At 52.0% G+C, this 13,705-nt stretch overlaps 1 protein-coding gene across 4 annotated transcripts in view; it reads right to left on the bottom strand.

Moving 5' to 3' along the window:
* Positions 1 to 425: 425 nt before the first annotated feature.
* Pafah2 (platelet activating factor acetylhydrolase 2) overlaps positions 426 to 13,705 on the bottom strand; it is a 34,364-nt gene continuing 21,084 nt past the window's right edge. For all 4 annotated transcript variants that reach the window (XM_042272059.2, XM_006975651.4, XM_042272060.2 and 1 more), the window contains 5 exons: positions 13,321 to 13,434; positions 10,991 to 11,082; positions 9,693 to 9,863; positions 6,392 to 6,546; positions 426 to 3,237 (listed from right to left, as the gene is read on the bottom strand). In XM_042272059.2, the coding sequence (XP_042127993.2) occupies positions 3,143 to 3,237; positions 6,392 to 6,546; positions 9,693 to 9,863; positions 10,991 to 11,082; positions 13,321 to 13,434 (627 nt within the window). In that variant the 3' untranslated portion in view covers positions 426 to 3,142. The remainder of the gene's footprint in view (positions 3,238 to 6,391; positions 6,547 to 9,692; positions 9,864 to 10,990; positions 11,083 to 13,320; positions 13,435 to 13,705) is intronic.

Here is a 13,705-nt window from a genome sequence, read left to right as displayed (position 1 = left end):
CACACACACACACACACACACACAGGAGACGTGTGTGGGTTTCTATGCAGACAACCATTTCCAAGAGGCCATGGTTTCTGTGGCTTATTGGACAGTTCTGTTATAGGAAGATCCCCCTGGTCTGGTGCCGCTAGATACATGGGCCATCGGAAGAATGAGCCGAATGGAGAGGGCCCTTTGTCTCAGGTCCCAGGTCGCCTTCACAGCTTTGCACCTGTATTATTTTGGGTCTCAGGTAAAAGCGAGGTCACAGGTGCTATGGCTCCCATAGGTGACCCCAAGGTGGCATCTTCTTAGGGTGGCCTAGGGATAGTCCTGTGGGTACTGGGGGACTCTGACCCCATGTGGGAGGCAGCAGGGTCCCATTTTAGACCGATATGTGCTCTCTTGGAAAGAAATTCCAAAGAAGAAAGTCAACCAGTGACTTCAGAATAGATTGGCTTTTTAATCATACAGTGAACGGTTACAGAGCTGACTTTAGGTGGGCCAATAATCACGTTTCAACAAATCTTGGAGGACGGAGATCATATGGGTCATTCTTACTATGAAACTCTTACTACGCAGACAATTAGAAAGTGCGTGTGTGGGAAGTGAGAAACGTGCACATTTAATAACCCATGGTCGTTTCCCTTCTGAACTTGTCCCTCCAGGGTCCTCTCCTTGGACTCAGGTGACATGCCTTGTATGGCGGAGACGCAGTTCCAGGTGGGCCTTCCCACAGAGCGTGGAACTCTGGGGAGACTTGGTTTCTTCCCCAAGATTTTCCACGTGCGCCCACGTGACTAGCGCACAAGGGGAATCAAGCCACTTCCAGAATGCTCCCCAACTTGCTCTAATGCAGATTAAGCAGACGGGTGTTACAACATGTCACTGGGCAAACATGAGCCTCAAATCCAACGGGACAGAATGGAAACAGAGGGGATCTGTTTCTTGACTTAAATTTGGGGTGGTGGCCTCAAAAAAATGAATAAAAAACCAGATGACTAAAGCACCCATATTTGGAACAAGTTGGTGGTTCACGGCATAGGAGTTAAGAGGCAAGACCACGCTGACCTGAGCTCTCTCTAGGAACATTCCCGGGTTGAGCTGGCCAACCCTGTGCCCTCTGTGGCCGGTGCAAGCAGCAGCTCACCTCCATTAACACGCCACAGCCCGTCTCAGCCTCCTCAGGGTATTTCCTGACAAGATACACTTTCGAAACCCCAAAGGCGTTCAGCTCCCCAGGGACTCCTTCGTGTCTCTGTGTCCTTCTGGTGTTCTGAGGACAATACTGTTTGCCGCACACGGGCTCCTAAGCATAACAGTACGAAGTGCCCGTTACGGTTTCTCAGACAGCGGGAAGACTGGAAGTAAGTGAGAAACCAGAGTTACCTAGTGTTCACACTTCACCAGGCGGCAGGTGGAGAACACCAGGCAGGGCTGGAGACCCTAAGGTTCCCCCTCTGGCCTTTGGCATCACGGTTTGCATCCAAGAGGCAACACTAGCCCAGGATGAGGGAGTGGGCTCACCCAGTCAAGTCTTCACATCCAGACTCCAGGGAGTTCAGCCTGGGGCCTGGGGCTCGACCAGTCCCGCCCCATGGCTTCTTCTCTTGGCTCAACCACAGAAAGTTAGCTGGCCAAGGGCTGGGGATGTGGTTCAGTTAGTGGCCTAACCTTTACAGGCAGACCACTGTAATGTCAGTCTGGAGCAGCTACCATGGATCCATGGGTTTTCCTTGAGGTGAGCACCTGGACACCAAAAATACTGGGTGTGGGGGTGTGAGGCGGTGGGGGGGTGTGAGCTGTGGGGGTGTGGGGACTGTGGGGGTGTGAGCTGTGGGGGTGTGGGGCTGTGGGTGTGGGGACTGTGGGGATGTGAGGCAGTGGGCGTGTGGGGCTGAGGGGGTATGGGGGTGTGAGGTGGTGGGCGGTGTGGGGGTGTGAGGGGTGTGAGCTGTGGGGGTGTGAGCTGTGGGGGTGTAAGGCAGTGGGGGTGTGGGGACTGTGGGGGTGTGAGGCGGTGGGGGTGTGGGGGCTGAGGGGGTATGGGGGTGTGAGGTGGTGGGGGTGTGGGGACTGTGGGGGCTGAGGGGGTGGGGGTGTGAGCTGTGGGGGTGTGAGGCAGTGGGGGTGTGAGGCAGTGGGGGTGTGAGGCTGTGGGGGTTTGGGGGTGGGGCTGTGGGGGGTGGGGACTGTGGGGCTGAGGGGGCTGAGGGGGTGTGGGGGTGGGGCTGTGGGGGTGGGGCTGTGGGGGGTATGAGCTGTGGGGGTGTGAGGCTGTGGGGGTGTGAGCTGTGGGGGGTGGGGCTATGGGGCTGTGGGGGGTGGGGCTGTGGGGGTGAGGCTGTGGGGGTGTGGGGGCTGAGGGGGGTGTGACCTATGGGGGTGTGGAGACTGTGGGGGTGTGAGGCTGTGGGGGTGTGGGGGTATGAGGGTGTGGGGACTGTGGGGGTGTGGGGGCTGTGGGGGGTGTGGGGACTGTGGGGGTGTGAGCTGTGGGGGTGTGGGGGCTGTGGTGGTGTGAGCTGTGGGGGTGTGGGGGTGGGGCTGTGGGGGTGGGGCTGTAGGTGTGTGTGTGTGGCAGCAGTGGGGGTGTGGAGTGTGGGAGTGCAGCAACAATGGCACCTATTGCTACGGATTCCACATGATAACTCCACGGCTGGGACATGGAAGTGCCCGAGCAGGCAGACACCGTTCTTATTTCAAGCTAACAGGACCTGGACAGAGGTGGGGACCCCTGTCATCAGGGACAGGTCCTCAGCACCTAAGTACATCGTAGTGATTAACTCAAGTCAGGCTTGATCCCCAGCACTGAACAAAGACCAGGCACAGTGGCAATGTCTGTCACTCAGAAGAAAGATCTTCCTCACACAGGAAGTTCAAAGCCAGTCTGGGACAGGAGTCCTTGACTTAAAAAAAAAAAAAAAAAAAGAGAGAGACTAAAACCAATTCAGCTTCCCAATCAGCCAGTGATCCGCATTCTGCTCTGAGGTGTGTTTAAGATCAATGATTCCAAGAGCAAAGGGCCCAGCTGCCCAATCAGCACTCTGATTACATACCCTCAATCTGAGAAAAAGGATCCCGCCATTGGTTACAAGTACCCCTGGGCAGCTCCCACGTGAACACGCAGCTCAAGCGACCTACGCATGGCCGGTTGTGTCTACAGACTGGACAGATGGTGTGGGGCCCCTCGGATGAGCGCCGGCCCGATGCCCTCCAGGAAGTTGCTCCATTGATCGAAGTCCTCCTTCAGGTCTGAAGGGTACAAACAGGAGGGAGGGTTAGGTGCACCCCTGTGGAGCCAGGGCCACTTTCGGGGGGGGGGGCATCCTAGACAGAGGGGCACCTGGGGCACCAAAGGGACTGGGTGTGACAGCCTCCCAGGCAGCCCGGGAGGGAGACCCAGGAGTCAGGGCAGCTGGTCTGTCCACCCAGGCAGGCCTGGAGAGGCTGTGGAAGCATGGAGGCTTCCATTTGAGCCAAGTGGGAGGCAGAGTCACTGAGCAAGAGAAAGACCGAGGGAAGAGGTGCTGGAGGTGTGGGGAGGAAGAGGAGGTGTGTCATCTTCCGGGAGGGCAGGGGAGGGGCAGAGGAGGAAGAGGGGGTGTGGGCAGTTATCAGGAAGGAAGGAAGGAGTTGTTCACTGGGAGGGCAGCATCGCTGGGCTCTGGCGGCCTGAGGAGCGGAGAGGGCTGCTGATATATCCGCCTCTGGCCGGTGACAGGCACCGCAAGCTTCCTTTCTCTGTGAAGCCGGTTGGTGACGACACAGCGTCTTCACTCAGACTCTGCTTTCTCTCTCCTCACCTGGGTTACCACCGGAGCCTCCATGCTAGCCACACTCTTGGTTCTCAACTCTCCACCTCACGCATCCTCTAAATGTAGCCAGACTGCAAGCCTGTCCACCAGGCCATCCTCCCGCCCAGGACGTACCGCAGGCTCCTCCCAGACTGAGGAGGCAGATCCCAACCGCTTCAGCAAACCTAGGGCTGCTGCTTCTGACTTCGGCCATTCTCCACCTCCCCCTTCAGCAGCTCCCTGTCCTGAGCTCGGCATGTGTGGGAACTACCCACACTACCAGGCCTTCTGTCTTAGAAGACCCCTGGCCCTTCCCTCCCACAGCCCCTCTTCATCAGTCGAGACCAAAGCCAGAGCCGCCTCGTCTAGGCAGCCGCTTCCTGGCTGTGTTCTTCCTTCCCTCCGGTCAGCTCTATCCCCTGGGTCCTCCTAGGCAGCCACTGTGTGCCTGCGGCCAAAGACACCGTTGTATGTCATGACACCGCGCACACCAACGAAGGGGCACGGGCTGGGGGGCTAGACAGTCTGGCTGGACGCCGGCATGGGCCACCAGAACCGGATAACCTTGAACAAATTACAGATTACTGACATTTCCTAAGCTAAATGTATATGTATGTATATATATATATATATATATATATGTATGTATGTATGTATATGTATATATATGTGTATGTATGTATATGTATTTATATATTCATCTGAAAAAAAATGAAGCTAATAAATTTAAAGAACAACAAAACTACTGGAAAGGGCCATCTCCAGAATCAAACACGAAAGAAAATGAATCTAGAGTACTGAGTATGACAAGTACTGGTGACATCAGTGCCCTTGGCATAAGCAGACTAAATCCTCAGCAACCTTCCTCCAGTCAAGGGCTCCAGCCTTCCGCCTCCTCCTGGCCTCTCCTGTGACTGTCTCTGCTACTAAAGGGAGCTGTCACAACACTGTGGACTCCCCTGTCACCTTCAACTTTTTTCTTTGAGACAGAGTCTTACTATGTAGTCCTAGTGACCTATACCTTACTCTGTAGACCAGGCTGGCCTCAAATTCACCGAGATCCGCCTGCCTCTGCCTCCTGAGTGCTGGGATCAAGGTGTGGGCCGCCCTCCCTCCTAGCAGGCCCTGTCATCTTTAATCTTGGGCTCCTATAATGACATGAGCCCGGGGAAACAGGAGGTGTGGGCTGAGGACCAGGGAGCAGGAACCACGCAAGTCTTGGGAGGTGGGTCCAGGAGAAAAGGCGTGGCTCTGTGAGCCCCTGCAAGTAACTCCGGTTGGAGTAGTTCTCTGCTCATAATTTGCAAGGTGAAATGAGCAAATACAAACAAAAATACAAATCTGGCTCAAAGTACCAATGTGTTCTTAATAGAGCCAGCATATTTTAAACACAAGCACAATCCAAACCGAATGGGTTGCATACACTGTGGGAAACATGAGTGTATCCCGGCTATCCAGGGGAAGACCCATGTCCAGAGCACAGAGGGAGAGTCCTGCTGGGCCAGGTGCTGGCCAGACCACGTCTAGTGCAGTGTGTTTCAGTCAGGGCACCTCTCTTTAATAAAGGCCCTGACAAACTGCACCCAAAGGAAGGCCATAAAAGACTGCATTGGGGAATTGAACAGGGAACTACTGCAGGTCCCATGGCCATTAGCTTAATGAACAGAGGACATTAGAGGTGACCACAAATATCTAAAGAGCCGTCACATGCTATCTGAGCCTTCTCTGGTCAGCTCTTGGGACAACCAGAGCAACTGTGTGTGTGTGTGTGTGTGTGTGTGTGTGTGTGTGTGTGTGTGTGTGTGTGTGTGATAAAGTATCAGATTTTGCTGTTAGATTACAGTTCAAACCTTAATGGTCCAGGCAACTCTGTGGTGTGTGTGTGTGTGTGTGTGTGTGTGTGTGTGTGTGGTGTGTGTGTGTGTGTGTGTGTGTGAGTGTGCACACACGTGTGCACATGCCACAGTGAGTGTGTGCAGTCAGAAGACAACTCTGTGGAGTCAGTTCTCTCCTTCCACCTTTATGTGGGTTCCAGGGATTGAACTCAGGTCCTCAGGCTTATTCCACAGCACCATTTACCCACAGAGCCATCTCACCAGCCCCTAGACAATCACTTCAAGCATCCAAATTCCCAGTGGAAAAGCCAGCTTGCTTGTCCATCAGAGAAGACACTGGGTAGAGAGAACACCAGGGACCTCAGAAGGCTCAGTCATTTAGCTGGTCTGTGACTTATGGTATTGGTCATAATCCTTCCATGTTTGGTTTCTTAAAAAAACTTCCATAAATTTTGCCCAATTATTATCATAAAGACCCCACAATGCACAAGTGATGGTAATTTTGGGGATCAAGGTGGTGGGGTAAAGAGAGGCACATGAGCTGTCACCGTGAGGAAGGCAGGGCTCAGAAAGGCGAGGTGACCAGGCTAAGGCCATTCTCTAGGAAGTCAGGGCCTAGAAGGGCAGACCTTCAGTAAATGATTTTCTGTGCTGCTCCTCAGTCAGGCTTCCGTTTGCCATGGATCTCCTGGGTCCTTGTCATGTCAGGACACAACAGGGTGCTGCAGGGGACCAGGGGACCCCACATGTGCTCCCAAGCCCCAGCTGTCTCCTTACCAAGGTGCTTCTGCAGGAACGCCAGTATGGCCCGAACCATAATCTCCTGACCTTCATAAGGGTCCAAGGTCCCACGGGAGTGATTGGAAAAGAATTTAGCAATCAGGTTGCCAGTCACAAAAGCAAAATCAGTTTGACTCCGATGAACAGCTCCGCTAAAGAGAAAGAGAAAGAGAAAGAGAAAGAGCTGGTGGGAGGGTGGAGGTAAGGCACACGAGTGTGCAAGGTGCTGCCCATGTGTGTGTCGTGTGTAACTCTCCCAGCAACCTTGTCGCGGAAGTATTTTGTCATGTGACAGAGTCTGAGGAGGAGAGAGGTGACACTGGACAGAGCTAGGATTTGAACCAAGGTGTGCCTGGCTGCGTCTGGCTCAACATTTAGATCACCATGCCTGACAATACCGGGAAGGAGGGGGAGGGGGCCCACAGAGGCTCCCTAGTAAGGCTTTACTCAAGGTCAGACAGTCTGAGCTTGCTTTGCCCAGCAAATAGGATAATAGGATGATTTGGCCAAAGGCATGGTTACCAGGTGTTCTGAAGGGTCTACACTTGGTACTTTGTACCTCATCCTTGAAAGGGGGAGGTCTTTTGCCCCTCCCCTTGCTGATGTATAAAAAGTCCATCATGAATAAACTCGGGAGACTGGGTATTGACCCAGGACCCAGTTACCTCCCGAACTATTCCGTGTCTCTGTCTTTTTCTTCGTCTACGTCTATATTTCTTCCTAATATTTCTCAGTTTCTCACTCCTCCATTCAAGAACACTTCAAGAGGTCGGGGCTGGTCCCCGACAGGAGGGTGAACTTGTAGAGGGAGCTGGGAGAGGGAGGTAAGGTTCCCATCACCCGCTGTTCCTGTTACCCCACAGCTTTTATCCAGTGACCCCAAGGCCCATGAAACACTTAACCTCACTGCCAGAACTGTGCCATATAGTCAACAGGGACAGGAAACACCTGCTTTTAGTTAAATAATCACAGCAGAGGGGCATGGGAAAATGGGTTGTAGATTAAGCCCTTTGGTTGTCATGCATCCGTATATCCATCCATCCATCCTTCCTTCCATTCATCCACCCTTCCTTCCATCCTTCCATCCATCCATCTACCCTTCCTTCCATCCTTCCATCTATCCATCCTTCCTTCCTTCCATCCATCCATCCATCCATCCATCCATCCTTCTTTCCATCCATCATCTATGCATCCATCCTTCCTTCCATCCTTCCATCTATCCATACATCCATCTATCCATCCATCCTTCCTTCCTTCCATCCATCCATCCATCCATCCATCCATCCATCCATCCATCCATATATCCATTCATCCATTCACCCATTCATCCATTTGTGGTAGTGAAGACTGACCCAGGGCCTTGCACATGCTAGGCAGAGACTCTGCTACTGAACTACTCCTTAGCCCTGTACACACATTTAATTCTCAAGTGAAATCCTCACTGGACTCCCATTGATAAATTACTTAGAACTCAAATGAATGTGGTATGGAAAATCTAAATGCTGAAATACCTGTCTAGTATGTAGAAAAACACATTTTTAAAAATTAGATTTAGTCATTTATTTGTGTGTGTGTACATGTAGTGTGTATCTGTGTGTGTGAGAGAGTATGTGTGTGCGTATGGCACATGGATGGAGGTCAGAGGATAACCTGCGAGAATCAGTTCTCTCCTCCTGCTGTGTGGATTCTGGCTACAGAACTCCACATTCAGACTTCATGGCAGGTTGCCTTTACCTGCTGGGCCACTTTGCCAGCTCAAAACTGGTTTTTAAAAAAATGTATTATTTAAGGCACATGAAAAAAATGTGTAGGATAAAAAATACACTGGATTCTTGAGTACCCAGCACTAGATTTTAAAAAATAATATACTGGGGTTGGAGAGGTGGCTCAGTGCTTACAAGCACTTGTCCTTGCAGAGGACCCAGGTTTGATTCCCAGCACCCACATAGTAGCTTACAACAGTCTGTAACTCCATGTCTAAGAATCCAACACCCTCTTCTGGCCTCCATGGGCATCAGACATACACATGCAGGAAATCACTCATACACATAAAATAATAAAATTAATAAATCTAAAAAACTAGGGATGGGTTGAGACAGGGTCTCACTACGTAGCTCTGGCTATCTTGGAACTCACTATGTAGACTAGGCTGGTCTTGAACTCATGGATATCCATGGGCCTCTGCCTCCTGAGTGCTGGGATTAAAGGTGTGTGCCACCACATCCAGCTATAAAAAATTTTTAAAAATTATATTGCCAGTAGTTAAGTCCCCTTTGTGTGCCCTCTCCCTTCCCTGCAGATCACAAATGACCGAGTCTGACTGGCCGGGGAGGCATTTCTGCCGTCCTGTGCCTCAACACTGTGAAGTCAAAATGAAAGAGGGACTGGGCCGGGATGGGCAGGGGAGGAAGCCACCGAAGCCACCACCCGCAGCCACCGCTTGGGGGCTTGGCACGGCATATGCTCAGCTGCCTAGAGGACTGCCAAGGTACATACCGTGTGGCCAGCTGGGTCTTCCTGAAGTAGGCACTGGTGCATAGGTGTGCGAGGCTTGCCTGGGCAGGAGCAGCTCAGGCAGCTTTCAGGCCTGCCTGAGTTCCACAGGCCTCCCGCATGGCCAGCAGTTTAAGATGTGAAAGCCTGCCGCTCTGGGGGAAACAGCTCCCACCGAAAGTCCAGTGACCGCAGAGCAGTGAGAGGTGAAGAGAATGTGGTTTATCTGGCCAGCATCTGAGTGGGCTTGGTCTGGGTCTCATGTTGATACCCAGGTTGGCCTTGAACTTCCCATCCCCCTGCCTCAGCTTCCTATGTGCTGGGATTACAAGCATGCTGGGATTACAAGCACGAATCAACAGCTCAGCTTGCAGGAATGACTTTTAGAAGAAGGCCTATGTTATGTTAACCTCCGTGAACAGGATATCCACGAAAATTCTATTAACCCCCCTCCTCAAACTGTCAAAGCCTACGCCAGCCATAATCTTCAAAACACAGTAAAATTCCCATAGAAGGCCAGGGAGGTCTGGAATCCACTCAGATCCAGCACACCCATTTTCCAGAAATTACTAAGTAAATCCTGCCGTGCAGCTGCATAAACTGTTAAAGAAACCTCTGTGGGTGGGGCTAAGCAGAGAAGAGAGACCTATGAAACCCTAGGGGAATTATGACACAGGGATTCTGGCAATATTCAGATGTTCTGTGAATATACAGAAAGTTCTGGATAACCTAGAAGAAATGAAGGGAGTCCCAGCTGGCTAAAAGATGAACAGGACACTGGGGTTGTGCTTTGGGACATACTTACAGGACAGTCACAATCCTGGACTGTTCATGCTGGGCACATATCTTCTTCATCAGGTTGACGCTCTCCACCGTCTGGAATTTCTCAGCATTGATGAAGAACACAGGACCCCGGGCCTTGGGGTAAAAGTCATGTTCCAGAGGGAACATCCAAGCATCCAGGGCCACAGCACACCTGGGATAAAGCAAACATCTGGAGCTGCCACTAAGGAACTCAGGCAAGAATACTTAGGGTGGAGGGGGATAGAATGGGACTCTATCTCCAATGGGCTGCGGACTCAGAAAGCCAGGAACTGGGTACTAGGACCCACCCCCTCCTACTCCGATCTTACACAGGAATCCCTTTTAGAATTTATACTCCCTCAGAGCAAGGGTCAGATGTCCTTCTCTGGATCTACCTCAGGAGATGCACTCCAGTTCTGCAGAATGTTACCTCATTCATTTAATCACAGAGTTTATCCAATATTCACTGAGTGGCTGCTGCGGCCTTAGCCTTCTGGATGCAGAGATCAATGAGAAAGGCCGTACATCCCAGGAGCTCCCAGGACAGCAGGGGAGAGCGAGAGACTTTGAAGGTATCAGAACCACAGCTCAGAGCTCTGATGCACAGCTGCTACATGAGCCCAGAGCCCGCATGGCAGAGAACCCTACAAACTTCCCTGGTACCAAGGGCAAAACTGTGGCACCATGAGTGAGAGGCACACCCACTCCATCTTCTCCATTTCAGAAGGGGATGGTCACCGTCCACTGTAATGACAGGTACAATCGGAAAGCCTCTGCTTCCCTTTCCCTGCTCCTGTACGTCACTAAGGCTGGACCACTCAAGTGCATCTGACTCCATCCCTGCTCCCCATCCTCTACCTCCCTCATGCAAACTCTTCCTCTCTCAGTTCTGCTCTGACTGGCACTGCATCCACCTAGCCTTCAAGCTTGTCTGCTACATCATACAGCAGCCAGGAAGCTTTTTAAAATCTAAGATTGATTGTGCGCTGCTTAAAATCCTTTAATGGTGTTCTCGTTTTATTTTATTTTTTAAGATTGGGTCTAGTTTAGTCTTGCCTTGAACTCTGTGATCCTCCTGCCTCAGCCTCCAGAGCACAGAGATACGAGCATGTACATTACGTCTCTTGGCCTGTTTAAAGTCAGACCTTGTTTTGCTGATCACTGAATCCCCAGCACATCAAACAGTGACCAGAACATGACCTTTGTATAATACATTTCTGCTGAATGAATGAATGAGTTAGTGAGCGAATGAATGAATGGTGTGTGAAGCTTGATGACAAAAGCATCACCGGTACTCACCGAAACTGGACTTCCTGGGCCAGAGCAAGAACAGCTGTAGCTCCTCCAAACGAGTGTCCCATCACAGCCACCCGGCTCCTGTCGATGCTGTCCTGAGGAAGACAGAGAACTCAGCCGAGCAGACACTCACAGAGAAGCAACTGAAGAGAGTGAAGTGCGGGTATGATGCCAGCCAAAACTGCACCATTTGGGCCTCTGGCCGGAGCAGGCTGGCACACCGCTGTGATCCTAGCTTAATTCTGAGACAGAATGATGGCAAGTTCAGGCCCAGCCTGGGCTATACAGTGAGACACTGCCACAATAAAAAAATGAATCTCTGGGGCGTGGCTCAGTGGCAGAGAGCATGTCTGATACAAAAGAGCCTGAGGGTTTAATACCCAGCACAGCAAAGAGAAGAAGAAGAGGACTTTCTGTCGCCTGGAGAGCTAGCTGGTCTTTGACATGAACAACCTTCAGGGGACTGTGCTTTTCATCTGGACTTTTTGTATTTATTTTGAGAGAGGGTCTCACTATGTATTTCTCACTAGCCTGTATAACTCACTCTGTGGACCAGGCTGGCCTCGAACTCACAGAGATCCCTCTCCCTCCAAGTGCTGGGATTAAAGGCATGCGCCACCACACTGGTTCATCGTAACTTTTGGAATCCTCCTGCTAATACTGCTATCTGCTGAGGGAGGCATTCCGATGTCTGTGGGTACCCAACAGACAGAAGTCGCCAGGCCCCCACCAGCTCATCTAAAAGCATGCTGAGAAGCAGCCCCTTCATCCTCTACCGCAGTGGTTCTCAAGCTGTGGGTTGGGACCATTCTGACAAACTTCCGTCTCCAAAAATATCTACGATTCATAACAACAGCAAAACCACAGCTATGAAGTAGCAATGAAACCATTTTATGGCTGGGGGTCACCACAACACGAGGAACTGGATTCAAGGGTCATAGCATTAGGAAGGTTGAGAACCGCTGGCCCCCAGTTCCTGCCTCAAAGATCCTCGAGGTCACCGCAGAGCACACAGAGGGGAGCCCAGCTCCGTTGCTGGCTCCGTCGCTGGCTCCGTTTTGCTCTGGAGTGAGGATTGCTTGTGCAGAAAGCAAGTCAGGCCCTACTTCCTCTGTGCGTCTGTCCTGATTTTCATCCACAGCCCAGGGAGGGTTGGTGTGCTCTGACAGCTCCACGCGTGTCTATTTCGGGTCGTTCCCAGAAGCCTTCGGGGTAGGGTTCTATAAAAAGGCACCGCCATGCCTGCTGAGGGGCTAGGGAAATCTCCCCAGGCTTCGTGTGCCACACTCTGTTCAGAAGCCCTGCTCTCCTCAACGTCTAGCCCAGGGTGGGCATCCATTCTCCCTCTTGGCTGAGAGAAGCACCCAGGGGATGGGTGCTTTAGGTTTTTAAACGTAAGTGACTATTCATAAGCCTCCCAAATCAGGTTTGTAGAGAGGTCTCCCACCCAGTTTCCTTCCCACCAGCTGCCTGCTTCCTGCTCCCAACCGGTGACGGTTTCTCCAGTGTCCTGGCAGAGCTGCCGCCGAACAGACAAGCAAACAGGGGTGTGCTCGCATCCCTCTCCCCACAGGCGCTGCTCCCGAGAGTGTCTCTGCGGAGCAGAATTAGTACAGAGGGGGTGCTCTGTCCTTCCCAATGGCTACTCTTGACATCACTTGGAAACAGACAGCTGGCTGCTCACTAAATCTGTCCCCAGACACACAGCTAGACCATGTCTTTGCAGTCCCACGTGACAGTCCTAGCTAACAGCATGAGCCAAAGTCTAACTTCCAAATCTGGAAGTTTGGTTCAGAGCACTGGCTGCTCTTGCAGAAGACCTGGATTCGATTCCCAGCACCCAAGTCAGGCTTCTCACAACTGCCTGTGACTCCAGCTCCAGGGGATCCATACCTCGGGCCTCTGCAGGCACCATACTTACGTGTACACATCCACATACAGATACACACACTAACACCTAACTTAAAATAATAAAAATAATAAATATATATATTTATTTAAAAGTCTAACTTCCATGGACATCTATAAAATCTCTCAGGTACTTCCCTGTCCATGGCCCTCTGTTGGCCTAATGTATGGATTCCTGGGCTGTTCAGGCACAGGCCTGGGTTTCTAGCAACTACCTTTCTTGCTGGGCATCTGGTAAGAATGAAGGCTACACACGCAGAGGGAAACTGAGCCTACAGAAGGGATTTAAGAGCCCAGAGCTGACAGGTCTGAGACCCTGGATCCCATCATGGCAGCCTGAAGTCACTCGGTGCTCCTGGTGGCTGTATGAGCCAGCAAGACTGTGGGGAATGTGTAGCTCTGGGTCATCCCAACTGCTGCCATACCTTCAGGGTCATCAGGTCCAATCCACCAGGAAAGACATTGAGGACAGTCTTCCCAGCCGAGGCGTCCTGCAGGATCCGCAGCACCCGCACACACTCTCTTACTCGCTGGTGCACCTGAAACACAGCCGGTCTGCTGGAGCATCCCACAACCACACAGCGAGGACCTCGGCCCCCACAGAACCCAGCAAGAGTGGGAGTCTGCCCGCTGCATCTCAGCAAACCCTGCAGGCCCCTGCAGCTCACACACGCATGTCCGACAGCATGGAGAGCGGACCCAGGAGTTCAGCGTCCTCTTGCCCACCCGCAGGGCCATCAGAACGGCCATGTCAGACGATGTTCATGAGATCATTTGCCAACAGAGGGGGCTGCCAGGGTTCGTATTCTC

The sequence above is a fragment of the Peromyscus maniculatus genome, chromosome 2, assembly GCF_049852395.1.
Source record: "Peromyscus maniculatus bairdii isolate BWxNUB_F1_BW_parent chromosome 2, HU_Pman_BW_mat_3.1, whole genome shotgun sequence".
Classification (NCBI taxonomy): domain Eukaryota; kingdom Metazoa; phylum Chordata; class Mammalia; order Rodentia; family Cricetidae; genus Peromyscus; species Peromyscus maniculatus.
This window is presented reverse-complemented; position numbering and strand designations above follow the sequence as displayed.